General features: G+C 44.2%; 1 protein-coding gene across 2 annotated transcripts in view; it reads left to right on the forward strand.

The window, feature by feature from the left end:
* Positions 1-21,275, forward strand: part of MARS1 (methionyl-tRNA synthetase 1) — a 413,330-nt gene that overhangs the window by 38,266 nt on the left and 353,789 nt on the right. For both annotated transcript variants that reach the window (XM_069653588.1, XM_069653589.1), the window contains exon 4: positions 19,514-19,648. In XM_069653588.1, coding sequence (XP_069509689.1) covers positions 19,514-19,648 — 135 coding nt within the window. The remainder of the gene's footprint in view (positions 1-19,513; positions 19,649-21,275) is intronic.

Here is a 21,275-nt window from a genome sequence, read left to right on the forward strand (position 1 = left end):
ACGGCACCACACGCCCTTCATACAAGATTAGACCATGTGTTCGCCTCCACGGAGTTGGCAGGAGAGATGGAAGGCGCGGAATACAAAGCTAGGGTGCTCTCAGACCACTCGGGTACGGATTCCCACTTGGAAACTCAGAGCCGAGGCTCTGCAGGACCCGGGATTCAGGGAGGATTTAAGAGAGGCGATCACTAAGTACCTTGAGATAAATAATGTTAGTGTAAGCTCTATGGGAGCTGTTTGGGAGGCGTTTAAGGTGGTTTTGCGGGGGGTTGCCATTTCGAAGTCTAGGGGGCTCCAAGGGGGCATAGAGCAGGAGTTGAAGGGGGAATTGAGGAGGAGTTAGAGGGCAGGATGTGTACGGAAGGCACCTCTGATGAGGACAGAGACAGGATAAGGCAATTACAACAGGCTAGTGAGGAATGCTGGGACAGGTATTGTAAACTAAGCTATAAGAAATATGTGGAGAGACCGCACGCAGGGGGAGATAAGCCGGGCAGGTTGCTGGCCTGGCTATACAAGAGTGAGACGCCGCAAACGGTGATCAGGGAAATCGAAGGCGAGGGAGGGTGGACTCAGAATACCCAGGAGGGGGTGAATGAAGATTCTATAAACATCTTTGAGGACCCAGGTGGCCCTAGAGACCACGAAATTCGGGTAACACTGGAGGACATGGGCCAACCCACCTTAGATGAGGCAGAACACGCTGACCTAGACGCCCCTATTACGATGGAAGAACTCAAACTAGTGGTTCTCTACTTGCCCACCTGTAAGGCCCCCGGGTCCGATGGGCTTCCAAGTGAATTATATAAAACCTATAAACAAGAGTTGCTTCCCCCCGCTGCTGGCCATGCTTAACGAGTCGTATGAGCAAGGCAGGCTACCAGAGACCCTGCAAGAGGCGGTGATTATTCCGCTTCTAAAGCCGGGCAAGCCTAGCACTGATTGTGGGTCGTAAAGGCCCTTATCGATGCTCAATCAGGATAGTAAAATTCTCATTGCTGTACTGGCAAATAGGCTTAAGGCTGTTATTGGTAAACTGATACACGCCGACCAAACGGGCTATGTCCCTGGCAGGAACATAACTGATAATCTCAGAAGACTGCATTACATCATTGACCAAACAAAAAATGACCCAGGTGAACTGGCAATAGTTTCACTAGACTAGGTCAAGGCCTTTGACTCAGTGAGATGGCCCTGGTTTCTCGCGACTTTAGAGGGCTATGGAATGGGACCGGGGTACCTCAGGTGGGTGAAAATTTTATACAGCTCCCTGATTGCCAGGGTCAAAACTGGTGCTATCATTTCGGACAAATGGAAACTAAGCAGAGGCACTAGACAGGGCTGCCCGTGGTCGCCCATGTTATACATATTAGCACTGGAGCCACTGGCCACCTGCCTGAGACAGCAATACGAGGAAATAGGTATTTGTACTGCGGATGGCAAGCACCTTGTTTCTTTATATGCGGACAACATACTGTTGTATTTACGCTACCCAGAAGAGATCATGCAATATATTCTAGACGTGATGGAGCAATTTACCGTTCTCTCTGGCATAGCGGTTAACCCCAAGAAGTCTAGCGTGTTCCCTCTGGGGAGATACAAGCTTGTCTTGCCTGGGAGTCTGCCAGGGTTGCCGATACCCTGGCACACAGTCGTTCCGATATCTCGGAATTGACATATACCATACGGCAGAAGAAGAACATTAACACAACACGGTTAAAGCAGTAGAAGGAATTAAGAACAGGATGGGATTCTGGTCCAGGTTACCCCTGGCTATGGTGGGCAGAGCTGCCCTGCTAAAAATGGTAGTTTTGCCCAGACTGTTGCATTTCTTTGTTAACATCCTGCATGTGATCCCGAGTGCTTTTTCGCTAGCCTCCATAGTCTGTGTAGGGGCTTCATCTGGGGCAACTCCAGGAACAGGGTGGCCCTCTGGAAACTACAGAATTTGTGTGATAGGGGAAGGATTAACCTACCAAATTTTGAGCTATACTATCTGGCAGGGCAGCTGCAGTATGTAACAAGATGGCTGTCTGATGAGGAGAGGGCAGAATCCAGACTGCTGTGCAGGGAACCGCTCCCCTTCTTCCTCAAAGAAGTGGTGTGGCTGTCCAAGTCGAGGGTCCTGGGGACGGCGGGGCTGCTGGTACTGGGATAGGAGATATGGCACAAAACGTGGCAGATTGCGGGACACCCGGTTCCGTACTCTATGCAGGTGTTACGCTCACCTGGCTCCCACAGAGGTGTCGATCTGGACTGGACTGCTGCGGTCTCCACCAATGTGACGCGTAGGGCCGAGATGACCGACTGGACTGGCCCACCTAGCTTCGTTTGCTTGGCCCATAGGAATATTCTTCTGCAAATGGAGAAGGGGAATTAACCACCCGTGGAGTTGAGCGTAAATCCCCCCTCCCCGCTGTTCTCCCTACTGTTCTCCCGCCTTGGATGTCCCCTCTTATAGTCTCACCTGATGATTTGAAAAGATGAGCTCTCCATCCTGCATTGAGCGCAGGGGCGCGTAGATAACCAGTTGCTTCACTGGCTCGAAGGAATTGGTGGGTTCCAGGACAATATTGACTCCGATATTCCCGGCAAGACGCCGTAAGTATGTAGTTCGTAAGAGTTGAAATGCCTGACTTTCACTCTTGTCCGATTCCTTGCAGCTTGACCCTACTGAAGAGTTCCTTGTGACAACCTGTAATGTTCTGGTAAGGATTTGTATTATCCAACACAGTTCGATAAAATAATGTCCGTATATAACCTGTTGCTTTCTCCCTTATTCAGGCGCTGAGAGAAAGTATGAAGTCTCTGGGAATAAGGCCTCTGGCGGTAAAATCAGGTAAGTCTTTTGTGATTAGGAGGGTTCCCCTTGTTAGTCCCTTGTTTCACCTTGCTGTCCTTTTGTTTCCCCTTTGGGGCCGGGGTTCGACTAGGATATATCACATACATGGGTAACCGCCTGACGATAGTTAAAGCATATTTCTAATGCTGTATGCCATTGTTCAAAACAAAGGGGGAGTTAATGGGTGCTTGCAAAAGTCACCACTATTCTAAACTCGTGTCAAAGTCTAAAGGATCCCAACGGGGAAAGGGGCTCCATGCACATTCATTCGTACATGTAAACACAAAATGTATACAAGGTGTAAATTTATTACAACAAATATATTCACCAAGGTTAATCAAGGTATGAAAACTGGATGCTTTCAAGAACAATCAAGTAGCATTTTCTAGGAACATAAGCCCTAAAGGCCTTCTGCAGCGAAAACGTTTACAGAGGTGTAGGTCATTCACATAAATTTGTATTCCATCAAAAAATCACATTAGTTGTAGACTGATAAGTATGAATGCAAAATAGAAAAAACAAACAATTAAATACATAAGATTAATTTACAAAGGTTAAGTGCAGTGAGGTATGGTGATAGACTGTAGTAAGGCAAAAACATGTCTAATGGGCACTTTTCTCTAGTGCAAGCGCAAACATATAGAAAAGGTGCTTGTCCTTATAGAGTCAGGGCAAGACCTATGTATATCTAGACATTAGTCTATTAGCTATAGGTGACCAATCCTTGTGGTTCGACTAGGATGCAGTGGAAGCTGCGCCGACCCGTGAAGAAGAATAGTACCCCCGGTGGTAAAATCATGTAAGTCTATGGTGGGTATTCATCTGTGTATTCCCTTGGCTCACCTTGCTGTTCTTGTCTTCTCCTTAGGTGCCGGAGTGCGGCGGGAACATGCAGGAGGATGCGGTGAAATGTGAAGATGCTGCGAAGGCCGGTGAGTTCAGCGCGGCGCTGCAGCAGGCGAGGCGACGCGCATAAAATAACTTCTTTCTTCCAGCTCGAAGGCGCGATGGATCGGGAATTCAGGTAAGGATCAAAGGTATTGCTCTTGTTCTGACCTTTTCTCCTTCTTTCTCCCTTTTTCTAGGAGCTCCAAACTCGAGGCGGGCGTGGTAGAAGACTGGATGCAGACTTGCAGGCAAGGTGAGCGTTACGCTGCTGGATGCAGAATAACGCGAAGCGTGTGCTGCTCTTCAGGCGTGGTTTAAATAGCCTCCAAAGTAGTCCCAGGTAAGTATTCCTTCCCAGTCCCACCCGAGTAAAAAAAATAGTCCCTTCCAAGCCTTGTTTGGCTTGGAGCTCTTGCAGCATGGTCTGCATAAGGTAGGTTTGCAGCATGGTGTGCATCAGGTAAGTTTTAATCTATGAGCCTGGCGCCAGGACTGACTCTCCATATGAGCCTGGCGCCATAGACGCCAGTACTACACCCAAATGGCCCCTAGCGGGGGTTGTTGGGCTTGCTTCGGGTAACTTGATGCCTGCTTCCGGGGTTGCTGGACTTGTTCTGGGTCCCCGGGGGTAGGCATCATGACAGCAGGTGCCGCTTGCAGCACTATGTGGAGTGGATCCCCAGCTGATACAAGGGGTCCGCAAGTACTGGGCACCAGAGGGCCTGGCCACCCTGGGAGTCATATGGCAGGAAGGGGAGGAATTAGAGATCCCGGACCTGATCGAAGATACTGGGGTGCATAAAGGGCAGTACATAACTTACACCAGAATTGTCAAGAGAGTACGAGCGAAGTGGCCAACAGAGGTGCTCACCGGACAACCAGATGCCACAATGGAGGCTATATATGATATTTCAGAGGGTGGGTATGAGATTTCCCGCATATACGAGCTGTTGGGTTCCAAGGTGGGGAAGGACTTGACCCAACTGAGACAACTTTGGGAGGAAGAGGTGGGAGATCCCATGTCGGATGGGCTCTGGAAAAGAGCCCAAAGATATCATAAAGTGTCCCGGAACGCAAGGCTCCAGCAGATCCAACTATATGTCGCACATAGACCATACCTCACCCACAGTAAGATCGCTAGGTTTGGTGGCCAAACAACTCAGAAATGTCCCAGGTGTGGGGAGGAGGAGGCTGGGCTACTGCACATGTTCTGGGCCTGCCCTGAGGTGGGGCGGTTTTAGCAAGAAGTGAAGGCACGCTTAGCAGGAATCGGTATTACACTGGAGGTGGAGTCGGCCTGGGCATGCATGCTGGGGGGATTCCCTAGGCCATGTAACTTAAGGCACATAAGCAAAATGAAAGATCTAGCATACATCCTGGCTAAACGAAGGATAGCAATGTGCTGGAAGGCAGCCCAGAGGCCGAGGATAGAGTTGTGGTGGGCTGACCTCTTAAAATGGGCAGAGGCAGAAACGGCTGTTTGGTGGGACACGGTTTGTAGAGGCTGGGAGGAGGAGGTAGTACCCCTAATTGAATGGAGGCGGCTGGTAGCTACTATGAGAGGCCCCCCCCAGTCAGATCAGAGCGATGATGAAACGGATAAAGAGACGACGATAAACCCGCCTGAAGAATCACAGGATGATGACATGGACATATTGGCTCAAGTTAGGGGGGAGGGAGGGAGGGAATGGGACTGGACAATGCTGATTGTAACACTATGATGCCGAATCTGATGATGGAAGTCCCAAGTATTGTAATGTTTAATGTTTGGTGTGTTGTTATATAAAATTAAAAATTGTTTAAAAAAAAAAACATGCCATCCTGCTCAACCGTCTCCGTGATAACCTGGGGAACACTGGTCCGGCCCTGGCGTGGTTGACTTCTTTCCTCTCTGATCGACCCTCCCTGGTTCAACATGGGTCCTTTCGCTCCTCTATCTCTACCAGTGGTGTTCCCCAGGGGTCTAACCTCTCTCCCTGGCTGTTCAACCAATACCTGGTACTTCTTTCTCACTGCATTGCTGCGCTCTGCCCCAACTTCCATTGCTATACGGATGACACTCGGCTCATTTTCAGGCTACTCTCAGCCACCTCTTCTCCCTCTCTCATCTCTGACTGTCTGCCATCCAGGAGTGGTGTGCCGCCAATTATCTATGCCTTAATGCCAGTAAGACCGAGATTCTCCTCATCGGCACACCCGCTCCCTCCTTTCCTGTCGCTGTCTGGCCGGCCTCTCTTGGCCCTCTTCCTGCTCCTACCTGTGAGGCTAAAAACCTTGGGGTCATCTTCCGACTCCACATTCTCCTTCTCTCCTCATATCTACGCTTCTCTAAGAAGTCACATTACCAGTTGCACCTCCTCAGAGGTATTCCTCCTTTCCTCTCCTTCCCCCAGAAGCTCACTGTATCCAGAGCTCGGTTTCTCTCTAGGCTGGAATATTGCAACAGCCTGTTTCTAAATCTGCCTGCTTCTACTCTCCACCCTCTGCAACTCATCCAGAACAGGACTGAGAGACTTGTCCTTGGCCTCAAGCCCAGGGATCGTATCTCTCCAGGACTGAAATCTCTGCACTGGCTCCCAGTGGCGGCGAGGATTAAGTTCAGAACCCTCTGCATTGTCCACAAGGCCTTCTGGGGCCTCAATACCTTTGACTCTCTCTTTTCCTAAATATCTTCCTTCACGCGCTCTTTGCTCATCCGCCTCCAACTTCCTCAAGGTCAGTCGCTTCTCCAAGCAACGAGTTGGTGGTAGATCTTTCTTCGGCTGGGGCCTCCCTCTGGAACAGCCTCCCTGAAACTTGAGAATCTTCTCCGGTTCCAGAAGCACCTCCAAAACCTTTCGCTTTGCTTCTGCTTTCTCTCCTCCTCTTCCCCTGCTGACGTCCTGGCTGAAACTGAAACTGCACTGGTTACCTGGCCTCCCTCTGATCTCTGGCCCAGGTCCCCTCCGCCCACCAGTCGCACACCTGCTCTGCCTTCCTGGCAACCCCTGCGCTTGGGGACTGTTTTCTGTATCCCTACAGTCCCACTACCAGCACTTGACACCTGTTGTCTGCACTTACCCTTGCACTTGCCACCTGTTGGCCGTACTTTTACTTGTTATTTATTCTTTTATCCAAAGTACTGCACTGTCGCCTCCCCCTTCCCATGCACTTGCGCGATCTGAATGACACCTGGCCCAGTAGGATCATTGTCCATCTTCCCTCTGTTCCCCTTCCCTTGCCTCATCGCGCCTTGAAACACTTGTGTATAGGCGCCTTATAGATGCCATATCATATCAATAGGGGCATTTACCAATTACTCCTTCCAAATTGCTCTATAGGGAACCACCTCCATCAACAACTCAAATATTCCAGAAGTCCAAATCCTGTAACGACAGAACCAAAATATTGGGGAAAATACTGTGTAATATTTGGTAATGGTGCCTACATGTGTCAAACTAGGTGGGGAAACTTTTCCACATGTTTAATTCATTCTGGCAGGAGAAAAAACATCAAAGGAATATTTCTTCATTTCCTTGTTGGAATCCATTTCCTTTTTTATTGCAGATTAAAACAGTAATTCATTCTGTCTGTGAGAGCCTAATGTATCTACAATACAAGTGAAAAATATGTATGTTCAATTTATTAAAAATTGAACAGTTTGTTCTATAAAGTAGACAGATGAACCTTGCACAAAGCTTACTGTAGAACAAGCGCCCATTGATGGTCCACGCATGTTTCTTTGTCTAAACCGACCGCTCACAAAATCATAGTATGAACTTCAAATTATACAATTTATATAATAGCTGCGTTACTGTTTTTGAAGCCCTCATTGCAGCTAAACATCATCTGTAACACTAATATCTTGCATATAGTTTCGAATAACGGGAAACCGTAAGTTTCAAATTCAAACTGACATTTTAGAACCTTTCACTCATATAGTGGCCACCTTGTTGTCTGCATTGTTGTCTTGGAAACACTCAGAGCGGCTAAACGTCTTTCATGACAGTGATATATCGAGTGTGTTTCCAATAGAGAGAAACCTGTTTTTTCAATTTCCCCACATCAAAGGAAACCTACATTGATCTTCCCAAATCGTAGCGACCATGTTTTTCGTGCATCTGAGGTTTTCACTTACCTTAATTCCGTGTACTGCTCTCCATGAAGAAAGAACTAAGCACCAGCATCGGAAACGCTGTTGCTGCGTTGCCTCAACTTATCAACATCGGATAGCAATCAAAACCATAAAAGGACTAAAGGAAACCAAGTCCTCAATATAATACATTAATTACCAAGACAAGCGCCATCTTAGCATAGATGCTTGGAATGGCCTACATTTCGCGATGTCAGACATACAAATATGCTAATTAAATAGGCATATTAAATGTCCCGAATGTTTTCAGTGCTAATTGAACTTCTCCCATAATGGCGGTTACGGATGTGAAACGCTACTCCTTAATAAAACGTATTCTAACCACAGAGATAAACTTGCCATTTCTGCAACATTACTAAATGGAGCAAGCAATATTAAAAGCGCGGATGTGTTTCCTGCTAGTTGTATTTCTCCCGCGGCAGTGATCAGATGCGAGATGCTGCTCATTAATAATGTACACACTGAGCTAATCTTGCGTTTTTTGCAGCATTGCTAAATGGAGCAAGCAATATTCAATTTCCAACTAATTTAAAAAAGCACCAATGATGTGCCACCTAACTAATCAGCCCAAATTCCAGAATACTTCTAATGATGTCAAGATGTTATCAGAAGACATTAGATATTTCTCTCTTGCAATCAAATTAATGCAAAAAGAGAAAAGAAAATATATACTAAACTATTCAACTTGGCTCTATGAACAAAGAAGGTGGAATGAGAAATCACAAAACTCCAAATTAAGGATGGATTTCTCATACCATTGATTCTATTCTTCCCGATTGTTAAGGCCATTGATAATAGCTCTGGGTTTGGTATATCCACCACTATTCCCGCTGAGAAAGGTTTATAAGCTGTGGAGTACCCATCTCTGTCACATTTTAAAGTCCTACAGGCATTGTTTTTCAGACTAAAAAATGTTTGACCAAAGGAGACATTAAACTCTCATTTCTAATCCTAGATGTATGTTCAATGATCCTTAATTTGATCTCCCTGGAGGTTCTCCCTCTGTAGGTATTATTACATGGGCAAGTAATGGCATAAGTGACTTTATTACCGTTACATGTCTGGCATCTTTACGTCCATGTTTTTGATGTACTGTAATGGAACTGCATGAAGATGTAGACCCACAACTGTTAAAACTGCCACTTTGCTTCCTCCCTCTTCTCCTGCCTTAACTCGCAGCCTATTAGCATATCGTTCTCTCCGGCCTGGTTCTCGGCAGTGTTCTCTCAGCTGTTCCTTCATCTCGCAATCCAGCTTGCCTTCCTTCTTGGCCCGCTCCCCTCTCTATGGCAGTGTCTAGCATCAACGGCCATTAGTGGCTTAAACAGGACTGGAGCGTCCTGCGTATGGAGTAGCTGGAAGGTGGAATAAGCAGTCCCATCTGAATGAGGCGGTGGCTCAGTGGCTGGATATAGAAGGCTGGTATCCGTTGGGAGAAGCGGAGGCCCATCACCTCTTGGAAATAGCTATTTGTTTCAGGACATATCGTTGCGTTGCCCGAACCCTGCAACATGTTTTAACTGTATTGGTGTGGACGGACATAGCGTAAAGGCCGCTGCTGGAAAGCAAAACAACATCCCACATCCCTGCTGGTTATTGAAAGATGGTGGTCAGGGGAGCAACATGACTAAAGGAGCCGGAAAGAAACAAAGAACCATGGATTCATTCACCAGCAATCGGGCCCCGACTGCAGGGCCGGCAACCTTGGAGCAGGGGGGAACCCTGAATGCCACGACTAGTGTGGCCTGAAAGGACCAACTGCTGGTGGCATTGCAGAGTGTTTCATGGCCATAAATGTAAAGCTGGATGACATGTTCGCAACCATCAGATCCCTAAAATCCAAACTTGAGAAGAAGAGCAGCTGCATCAACGAGGCTGAGACCAGGATCAGCGAAGTAGAAGACGGTGTGGGATGACACGATTGTGACATAACGACATTAAAAGTAGAGCTCGCCAAGACCCAACGGAAATGCGATGACCTTGAATCACGGTCAATGCGAAATAACTTGCGCATAATGAGTGCCCGATGTGGCATGCAAGGGGTCAATGGAACCATTCATTGAGGAGCTCCTAAAAACCTTTTTTGGCGCAGAACAATTCTCTGCACATTTTCTAGTTGAGCATGCTCACAGCACTTTAGCTCCGATTCCCAGACCAGGAGCCCTTCTGCATACTATCATATCAAAAATGCTTACTTATAGGGCCAGGGATCGTGTCTTGAAGCTGTCCAACGAGCGTGGGCCGCTTTGTTTCGAAGCTAATAATGTTCATATTTATCCTGATTTTACGGCACGGATCCAGGTCCTGAGAAGATCTTACGATCCTGTAAACGGGTTACTGAGGGTGAGACATGTTCAGTATGCCCTGATGTTTCCCGCAAAACTGCGTATCCAGCATGGTGGAAGGGCACTATTTAATGTGGAAGCCTAGATCCCGCTTCTGACGCCGTAGCACGGGAGGGATTCAAATCAAGCCCGAGATCCAATGCCAGACGGAATGACGTGGAGGGATAATTTGCTTAAAGGCACTGTAAGATTCCTACCTCCGAGAAAACCTGCTACCCACTGCAGACCACTTTTATACATGTAGTAGAATTGTTTTGAACAGGTTTTTATATATTATAATGAAATAATACATTATAAATCAAAAACATGTTCATACATTTGCCTGGACGGATCCATTGTCTTGATCTAAGCCATAAAATTGAAATTTTAATCTTGTGAGACACCATCCATGTTAGAATTGAATTGGATTATAGAACTGTCAGCTCCAGGGATGGCAGCTTGAAGGCTGTGCTCCTGTCCCGTGACTGATTGAAGACCCCTCAGCCTACAATGTCTGACCTAAATACAACTGAGACAACCCAACCAGCGAAGAGACAGAAGGGTGGAGAAGATGCCCCTGAAAGAAGAGGGGACAAACTACTGGATCTCTTAACTAAAGTGACCCTGGACATAGCTGAAATCAAAGCAAAGCTGTTCAGTGCAGAGGAGAGATATGTAGAACTGACATCTAACATGGATAAAGTTGAGGTACACCTCACTGGTGTCGATGAGAAAGTCCTAAGGATGGCAGACCGTATAAGGGAACTACAAACTCAAAATGACAAACTATCTCTCAAACTCTCTGAGCATGAAATCTTTTTTCCAGGAGAAACAACATCCAAATCGCTGGCTTTACAGAACATGTGGAGATGGGCAAACCTGTGGACTTCCTGGAGAAAACTGATTTCCTTGCTCAAGCCTGATCAAAAAAACAATCTTGGAGACGAAGAGGGAGCACACGCAATTTTAGGGTCAAAACCTGCACTTGGCCAGAGACCTAGGAGCTTTGTTGTAAAATTCCAGAGGTTCCCCATCAAGGAGATGATTTTGAGAAAAGTGCATGAACTTGGGGACCTCTCTTGGGAGGGGTCACAAGATCATGATATTTGGAGACCTGAGCAGAGATGTGTTGGAAAAGAGGAAGGCATTTAATATGGCAAAGAAAAGATCAAGAAACAAAAACATCAAAGACTACATGGTATGCCCAGCGAGCCATTTGTTGTGTAGTTATGGATCGACAGCTGAACTCTTTCACTGATCGCAGAAGCTTTCCTAACAGACTTAGAGCATGAACAGGAGCCCATGGAGGAGTCTGCAGGGGTCTCACAGAGATGTTCGAAAATTAAGAAAAGATTCACAAAGCTGGACTGGCTACTGGATATAAACTAGGAAACTCTCGAAGTTCGTTTGGTTACTTCTACTGCTTTTTTATTTTGCTTAAAACCTTCATTGTTATTAAGGTAAATGTAAGATTTATTACTGTTAAAACAGCTGCGCATTGTCGCTCCGCAAGTTTGGAGCGTATGAATGCAGGAATTCGAGTTAAGGACCCTACAATAGTGGCGGGTCCCCATGTGACCGCAACTCCGGAAACCTCTTGCTCCGAACCCCTGCGCCAGGCTTTGAACTGCTTGCCCAGGAAATTACTGAGAGGGGAAATCGAAGGAACAAAGCCCGGAAGGCAAACTCACCCACGGCTTCATGGATGGATGGATGGATGATTCTTGATCCAGGCTTCGATCGCCGGTATACAGTCACAAAGTCAGAGACCTCAAAACAGGAAGGTAATGGGGAATGGAATGGCCAAACGAACCCGATGCCATCCTGTGATCCTGCACAAAGCTCTGTTCTAAATCTGTAAATGTTGGCTATCCTTCAAGCTTCAAAGGTCCGGGGTGGGGGAGGGTATGAGGACCTGCTTATCGCTTTCCCTTCTCCCTGTTTAACTTTGTCTTTCCGAAGACATGGACTTGCAACGAAAACAAAACAACATCTCGCCCCACATCTACTGAATTCCAGCCATGATGGCATTACTCGCATATGCGGGGGAAACTACTACGAGGATGTGGGATTCGGAGCAATGAAATGGTTGGAGGAGCTATCGTGTCAAGGGCACAACAACCCATAGCTCTGCTTAATCTATTAGAGAGCACCTTTTTTACTCACGATTGACATTTGCTATCTATATGCCAGCCATGCACTGTGAAGTAAATGAACTATGGATATTGTAAAACAACATGATTTTCATTCCTGTTAGGGCAGATGGGAGAGGCTAATGATTGCAGCTCTATTGGGGAAATCCTGCACTTACATATTCAGTTTTTTACTTTTAATGTGAGATGGGGGGGTCTATATTATAACTTAAGGTGCTAATTAAATATGGCACAGTACTCTAGGGAACGGTTCAGATCTTTTACTGCATTGTACATATTGAGATTAATAATCATTCTGTGGTGATGTATAATGTTTTTTTCAAGATGTTCATTTTTTTGTTCTTTGTTGTGGTCTTGTGTGTGTGTGACGTGTTAGTGATGTATTGTGGCTGTTGGATGTATGTTGATAGTTATTTGTGTATCACTCCGGTGGCTAATATTTCAGCCAATGTTAATAGTTTTAACTTGGTTCCCAACATAAGACATTACGAGTGCCTGAATAGAATCTTTGAATTACCAGCACTGTCTGTAACACTCCCCACATCAGTGAATAGTAAGCCTTGGCTAATGCTGAATTCAAAGTTGTAATATGTGATGTGTACACTGGTTGTAATATGTGATGTGTACACTGATTCTACTAACGGAGATAAAGGAGAATGGTGGGGAGGGGAGATATGGTAAGATGGACTATATTAATGAATTAGATAATTGTGGTATATTTGCTGTTGGAGAGGTGCACAAAACAATTACTGAGTTAATAGTTTCTTGACTTTCAAAGTGCTTTCTAGGTGCATCTGTTAATGGTATCCCTGGTTAAAGGGGTACAAAATAACAAGTACGGAGGATTTACTGTCTGAAAACAATCAGGCGAATAACAAAGCACTCATGTAGGAGAAACATTCTCTCAATGACTTATTCAAAAACAATACCACAGACTTTTAAAGAAAATGTATATAATTTACTCTAAAAAAAACAATCATATGTTCATCTAAATTTAGCATTCATTTGGATGGGGATATTTCTTGATCCAATATTCTTGCAAAGAACCAATTTCAACATTGTTTTGAGGTGTATTGGTCATTCTCAATTTTAACTTGTTGACATTTTACTCATGTCTTATCATTCTAGCAAAAAGTACATTCAATAGATATGAGCCCTATCTAATGTTCTCACTATTTGTACACCCTAATATAACTTTCGTTATTGATTTTATTCTGGGGAGAACTGGCACTACGCGCTTCGGGTTGTGAACTTTTCTTCAGGTGCAATGGACTTTGGAGTACTCTGGAAATTTAAAGAACAAAAAACACTCTTATATTGTGTTCCGGCCAAAATTTAAAGATTCCTAATAATGTTGTAGCAGGTATATTGGTATTCATTTATATTCATAAGCAAAAGGTACCAACATTGATTGCCTTATTCAAAATAGTTATGGTCATTGAGTGGGCTTCTATATTAGACCCATCGGTGTGGTCATGACACTTCAATCATTTCCCTAAGGGCATGAGATTGTGGGTTTCAGAATCATCATGAATTCAGTCTGGACATGCAACTGATTCAAATAGTTATCAGGAATTTATTAGCACTTGCACGCTTCTCACTGCCCTATGTTGATCGGAGACTCTCGCGTCTCAAAAATGGAATCCAAATGCTTGATTTACTGGGACGTTTCCTCTCCTGGAGGATGAATTGTCAATACCAATTGGCTTGCTGTATTAGCGTGCATTAGATGAATGCCATCTTGTATGTCTAAGTCATGTCCTTAGCCTGCAGATTTAAATGACTGCCGGTCATTTCATTTCATCTTTATACATTCATTGTTTTGTATCACATATTACAACGCTTGTAGTTGCCTCGTTGTGTCTGGGTAATTCATCTATGGTAGAAGAACCTTGAGTTACAGCCGGATAAACATGACCGCTTGTTAGTTGGAGGGTACTCGTGTAACGCAAACTTCAGTCCGCGACTTGCAAATCAAACAAATTGCAGGTTACTTGTTTTTTTTTAAATAACGCTAGATCTTCCCAGAGTTATTAGCTTAGAATATTGCCCTTGACATTGCATGTTATTTATGTCTAATCATACCTATTTACCTTAGATCTTGTTTAGAGCCAAAGCCGATCGTCAATTTCAAAGTACATCCGATGGCAAATCGCAGAACGGAAAGGCAGCAGCAAGAAGCCTTCCGTCTGCGATTGCCTTTTGTTGTCACCACCAGATAAGGTGAATCATGAGACATTATTGTATGCATGCTCTGTGCTTTTTCTGTAGTTCGTTAGTATTACATATCTCCTGTCCGTATTGTAGTTTTTCGAACACTTACTAGTGTCAATCTTTGTTCTTGGGTGTTTCACATCGGTAGCTCAACAAGGATAATTATAATGCGAGTCATTAACTACATCATTGATTGAGTGAATTACAGATGGTACTCCACAAACTTCATGTCATTCTGCACATGGAATGTTGAGGGCCTGACTTGCCCTCAAAAAAGGAAAAAAAGTGATGTCACGATTATGGTGGGGAGGGGCAGATATTTTTCTACAAGAGACCCATTTGGTGGAGGGATCCAGAAATCGTTTGACTAACACAAGATACAACAAGACAATGTTAAATTGCTATGTCTCCAAAGCTAGAGGGTTTGGAGGGGATATTCTTCCACAGGGGACTGGGTATGAGTGTGTAGAGAGTGGCCCTGGATGATAAAGGAAGGGTGATTCTTGTAGATGTGAGTTATGAAGGGAGCCTGACCATGATTCAATCTATTTATGGCCCATGTTCTGTGGGGGGGCTTTCTTTACAAAATGATCTTCCTTGATGCAGAACATGTGTGGAGAGGTGACTTTAACTGATTTCTTGATCATAAGTTAGATCGCTCAGCGCTGTGCAGGTACATGGCATTAGGGCAAGTAGGGCATTTGGGAAGTTCATGCATAATGTTGACTTAATAGACAGCTGGAGAACTCTACACTCAGGAGGGAGAGTATTCCCTTTTCTCACCGGTTCATGGTTCATACTCCAGAATTGATCATTTTTTTTAACCTTAAATGGGCTCATTTAAAAGACCTTCAGTGTTGAGATGATGGAACAAGGACTGTCGGACCACTCTGATTAAAATGGTATCAAGTCTGGGTGGTGCAAGGTCTGCCTTCACTAGGTGGCACCTGAAATCTTTTATACTGAATGAACAAGATATCTTGACACATTTAACATTATCTATTAATACTTTCTTTGAGGAAAATGGATGTACAGCTGACGGGTTAATGGTTTGGGACAGTTTTAAAGCGACTGTTCGTGGGGAGTTGATGAACCTGGCATCTCGTGCTAGGAAATCGGGTTTGGGAGAACTGAGGTGTTTGGAGAATTAACTTAACGGGTTACAAAAGAAACATCCATTAACAAAAAGTACTCAGGACAAGGCAAGGATGGACCGAGCAAAACAATCGCTGAGATGTGAAACAAATTTAGTCGGAGAAGGGGCTTTTTTATATGAAACAAAAATATTGGGAGGAGGGCGATGAGGGCAGTTGACTCCTCGCTAACAAGTTAAAAGGCATAGTGGAGAAGTCATGCCTTCAAAGAATAGTAAATGAACAAGGTGAAACAATGGTAAAAAGGGAGGACATATGTGAGTGCTTTTGGAACTTCTATACGTCTTTGTATGCTGAAACTCAATTTCTGTTCATTTTTGATGAAGGGTGTGTTATGTCCAACCTTGAGGGAAGCGTATTTCACTGTAATTCCAAAACCAGGCAGGGACCGTTAAGTGCAGTAACTACAGGCCAATCCCGCTGCTTAATGTGGATGCTAAAATCTTTACTAGGGTCTTGACTAATCGGTTGGACTACATACATTGGTGACTTGATTGATCATTTCCCAGGTCGAGTTTATGCGGGAGAGACACGGTTATGACCACATCAGAACCATCATAGACATCTTGGGACCCCCAAAGAATGAGATGGAAAAGAATGGATGCAGAGAAAGTGTTTGATCCTGTTAATTGGAACTGCTTAGATTATACCTTAATAAAGACAGGGTTTGGAAATACATTCTGGAGAACGGTTAGAGCCTTGCACTCATTAATTAGTGCCAGGGTATGGGGTGAATGGGGAGCTTTCAGCTCCCTTCCCTTTATCTAGAAGTACTAGGCAGGGATGTCCACTTCCCCCTTTCTCTTTTATCTGGCAGTAGAACCTCTTGTGGCTTATATTAAGCAGGAATGGGGCCTTCGTGCTCTAGGGTGGGAGATAGTGAAATCAAGGCTCTGTGCTATGTGGATGACATGACCATAATTTTGGGCAACCCAAAAGAGGGTGGGGGGAGACTAAAGAGCATGTTTGAGGAAGAAGGTCTCCTATCAGGCCACAAAATTAACTGGGAGAAGTCTGTGGTCTTTCCGCTTGATATCTTGCATTCACATTGGGACTTTACTGCTTGGAATTGTCAATGGGCTAATACAAGTGTGAAGTATGGTGTCCGGACATTTCGTCGAAAAAAAATGGTTGACAGGACATTTGGTCGAAACCCAAATGGTCGAATTTTTTAAAAAATTTATATATATATTTTTTAGGTTTTAGTTTAGGGGAAAAAAAGGGTTTTTTAGGAAAAAAAGGGGGTTGGGGGACCCCCCCCCAAAAAAAGTGAAAATAAAAAAAAGAAAAATCGACCAAATGTCCTGTCGACCATTTTTTTTTTTCGACGAAATGTCTGGTAACCGTGAAGTACACCTTGCCTGGGATCAGAAGAGGCTAGTGAACTTTAATATTGTTAAATTGATAGTTTCTTCAACAGAATGTGCAAAATGGGTTTGTTTAACGCTTAACGGTAATGCATTGAGCTTTAACCAAAGTTTTCTACATTATTCAATCACTCCCTCTGAGGTTTCCAAAGAAGGTGCTCAGACGTATCTATAGTCTTTGAGAATTTCCAATGGGGAGAGGGCGAGAGGCCTGGGATTCCGTGATGCGAGAGGGAGGTCTTGGGTATCCTAATCTGGAGCACTATCACAAGGGTTTTTTATTGAAAAAGTGGGCACTTTATTTTACTGATAATTGCATGCCATTGTGGATGTCTATAGAAAAAGATTAATTCTCACCGTATTCCTTGCAAGATGTATATTCTTTGGGGAAAATGCCCAACTTAACCAAAATAATTACACACTACAGAGGCAACTAGAGGTGCACTTATTTCATGGATGGCAGGTTGTGGCGAGTATGTATGGATTCATTATGGTGCATCTCTGTGGCACAACCCAGGACTACAAATTGAGAATAATACTTTGTGCTGGCGGAGTTGGTTGATAAGAGGAGTTTTGATAGTACGTAATGTTTGGAAGCACGGCCGGATGATTCCTTTTGACTCTTAGAATCAACTTTGGTCTTGGGAGGAGGGATCTAAGGAGGCATACGGAGTTGGAATCTCTTCTTACATGGAGACAGGGCATGGTAAATGGACCAATGATGAATAAACCGATGACCTGTAATATATTTGGCTCGCCACCTCGTATGGTTTCTACATTCCTGAAAATGGTGCCTATGGAGGTCTCGTGTACTGCCAACCTGGTAAAGATTGCGGCAAGCATATATGAAGGAGCTGGTCAGGGAAATAACCGTAAAGGAATGGGATAATATATGAAGAGTGGGTATGAGATCAAAGATGGATTTGAACCTGCGATTCATTCGAGGATTCTATGTGGTCTGTATTGGACCCCAGTGGATGTGGCCAGAGGGGAGGTACCCTGTTACACATGCTATGGAAATGCCAGAGGGATCGTTTTTTTTTTTTTTTTTTAATTTTTTTTGGGAGGGGAGGGGGGAGATTCTGGGCTGGCTGGATTCATTTAGCATGAATTTGTGTTTCATTATTCGCAAAGGTATCCTGGTAACGAGGTTGGTTTACTAAGTGATTCCTTAACTGAGTGTCATTGCATGACTGACCCGGTCTACTACCCTTGAATTACTGTCTACATTCAAAGTATATATGTAACCTGTTTTTACTCCCCAAGAATAGCTGAATACCTTCTCAATGTGTTATAGGTTTGACTCGCCTTGAACTGCTGATTGCTATTCTTACAAGTATATACTTTGGGTTGTATTCCTTAAGTATTGAGTTAGTTTCTATAATTGTGTTTATATATAATGTGATAGTACTTAGTGCATCTTGGCCTACTTGTATTTAAATAAACCATTTACTTTTTACAATACATAGTGTTTCTTTGGACCATATGTATGCAACAGTTTTTGTACCAAGGTACAGCCCTCTTTCCCATCTAAAATAGGCCTGCCTGCCTGCACTGCCTATGCTACCAAATACTCTGGTGGTACAGCCTTGTACTGAGATTGGAGTTTTGTTCTGTCTCTGTTTTATGGTTTTACTAAGCCCTTAGTTGGACTAGAGAAACTGTCCTAACCATGACCATAGTTCCTCTATTAAAACGTCAACCGTTTCAATAACGATGGCTGACATGGCAAATTATTTCGCACCATACCAGAAATACTCTGCTGAAAACATTGACGAACCAGGTCAATCTAGACGCACTGCCTTGCAATTCCTAAATTTCTAGTCAAAGGAGGTTGCTCTAGCTTCCCTACACTAGCAGCCAAGCATTGGAACGCCATCCCACATGCCCTACTAGCAGAGGAATCCTACTAGGCTTTCCGAAAAGCCCTAAAAATGTTGTTGTTCTCTTAAAATATGGACATTATAAGGCATGACCCTTGCATGTCTCAGTGAGTAACATTGTGAAACATCCTACATGTCTGTAATTCTTTCTCCCTCCTCCCCTTTTATGCAAAGTCACCCTGTGAGTAACTGGTCCTGAAACAGCGCCTCAATGCTCCTGGGTTTAGGAGCTTTACAAATGTAAAAATAAATAAAAGGGTGGCAGGGATCTATTTGTCCAATCCCAAATGCTTGGCACAGAATACAGTTACCTATTTAATATTGCTAAAGTGCATTGCAAAGATGAATATCTACATGTTTTGAAAGCTTTAGGTGATGGTTGGATTTATTTTAAATTGAGCCCAAGTTGGTGTTTTTGAGAACTGAGGCCCAAGTATTTTGATCGAGAATGAACTACCTGGTACAATTGTGGAAACCAGCTTTGTAACCCAGGCCTCCTCGAGTCAATTTAGTGACTAATGTGTATGATTAATTACTTTGTTTTTTTTTTTAGCCCCTAGTCCTCTTCGCTCTACACAGCCATGTGGTGCAGGGCAAAAAACTTCAAGATGTTATTGAGACCACAAGAAAGGCTCTTACCTACTTGGACCAGGCTTTAAGCAGAGGGAGCACGCCGTACATCACTGGGGTAAGCGGCTCATTGAAAACTTTTAAATGATCAATGTAGACTTGCACAGAGGCCGTTGAATGGTAATTGAGAGCGATTGATTCACCCCTTACCCATAAAACACTCAACACTGGAAATTAGGAGCTGAAGTTCTGACCTGCTGTTATAAACTAATAATTCTGTTATTTCATGTGCTTTGTTTCATTTTTAGTTTCCACGCTTTTTAAGAGGTAACTTTGAGGGCTGCAACGAATCTGGAATATTGTGCTTCAAGAAACATTATGCTTCTGGCTATTCAGAACGTTTATATTAATGCTTCACATTTGGTTTAATCTTTCAGTGACAACTGTAGGGGGAACACAAAAAGGAAAATGCAGTACTGCCATTTTGGTAATCCCTACCCACCCTTCCTCCCCTGTTCCATAGACTAATTTCTGCCTCCGCTGCATGGCCATATTCCCTCTGGCTTAACCAATCCATGGCTGCAATCTCTCCGGCTCCTCTCCCCACCCCCCATTCAAAATAAAACACTTTATTAATTTAAATGGCAGGTATTAATTTAAATGTCAGGATGGAAAAAAGCTTAATTTGCCCTATGCTAAGGTGGGATTTCCCTACCTGAATGAAACTAAGGAACTTAAGTCTGTCTGTGTCCAAAACCTATACTTTCCCTCACAACGAAATCTATTCAATGTGTAGGAATGTCAGCAACCTAAAGAAACGGTGCTCAACACAAAGTTCTGAGCTTCTTCCAGCTTGTAGCTTTCTTTCAACTCCTTTCTCTAAATGTACAAACAGTTCCACAAAAAGTCTCAAAAATTAACCTTTCTTAATTTCAAGGTGATACAGTTTTAAACAATCCTCTGGGTTCCCTTCCCCAGTTCTAAGTAACACAGTTAAAACACAAAAGAACCTTCAGGCTCCATCCTCAAGTCAACCAATGTAGTTCCTGAAGTTTCGGGGTGTTCTTCCCCAAGACTTTAATTTCCTCATCACAAGTGTCCTTGTCTTCTTATGACTCAGTTACACTTTCGCCCCTTTTCCATAATCTGTTTTCATGTGGGTATCTTGGCTGTATAGGATTTAACTTCAGGGTTTCCATTAATTCTGCTTTGTTTTGCTTTCAATGTATATCCATGCTGTTTGAAGATTTTACTCAATTCAGTGTTCAGTACGCCCATCTTTGGCACAATTTTAAAGTTCCATTTAATTCATTGTGTGCCTTGTTTAGCTTAATTTTGAAAGTTCCATTCAATTCGGAATTCAACATGCAGTGGTTTTGCTTTAATTGTAACGTATTGTATCGGCTCCTTGACACAGGCGGACCATCACTACTGATACAGCCTCTCCACACGGCTTCCTTCTCTGCCCCCAGTCTGCTCCACCAAGTCCCAGCTCCCACAACACGCTTCCTGGGACCATCTCCCTCTGTGTAGTCCTCTGTGTAGTCCCCAGCATCTCGGCTTGTAGCACACTGTGGACCGACCTGCAGCAGTTTCCTCCAGTGGCTCGCCTCTCCTCAAACAAGGTTCCCTGCTGATCGCACAGGCCTCCCTGCTGCTCCTCTGTGTTGCTTTCTCTTCCACATTTTATACACCTGTAACCCTTTAGCAGGTTGCAGGTGTTCTTTCTCAATTAGACTTGCCCG

This window comes from Ambystoma mexicanum, chromosome 3q (genome assembly GCF_040938575.1).
Source record: "Ambystoma mexicanum isolate Mex_15411 chromosome 3q, UKY_AmexF1_1, whole genome shotgun sequence".
NCBI lineage: Eukaryota > Metazoa > Chordata > Amphibia > Caudata > Ambystomatidae > Ambystoma > Ambystoma mexicanum.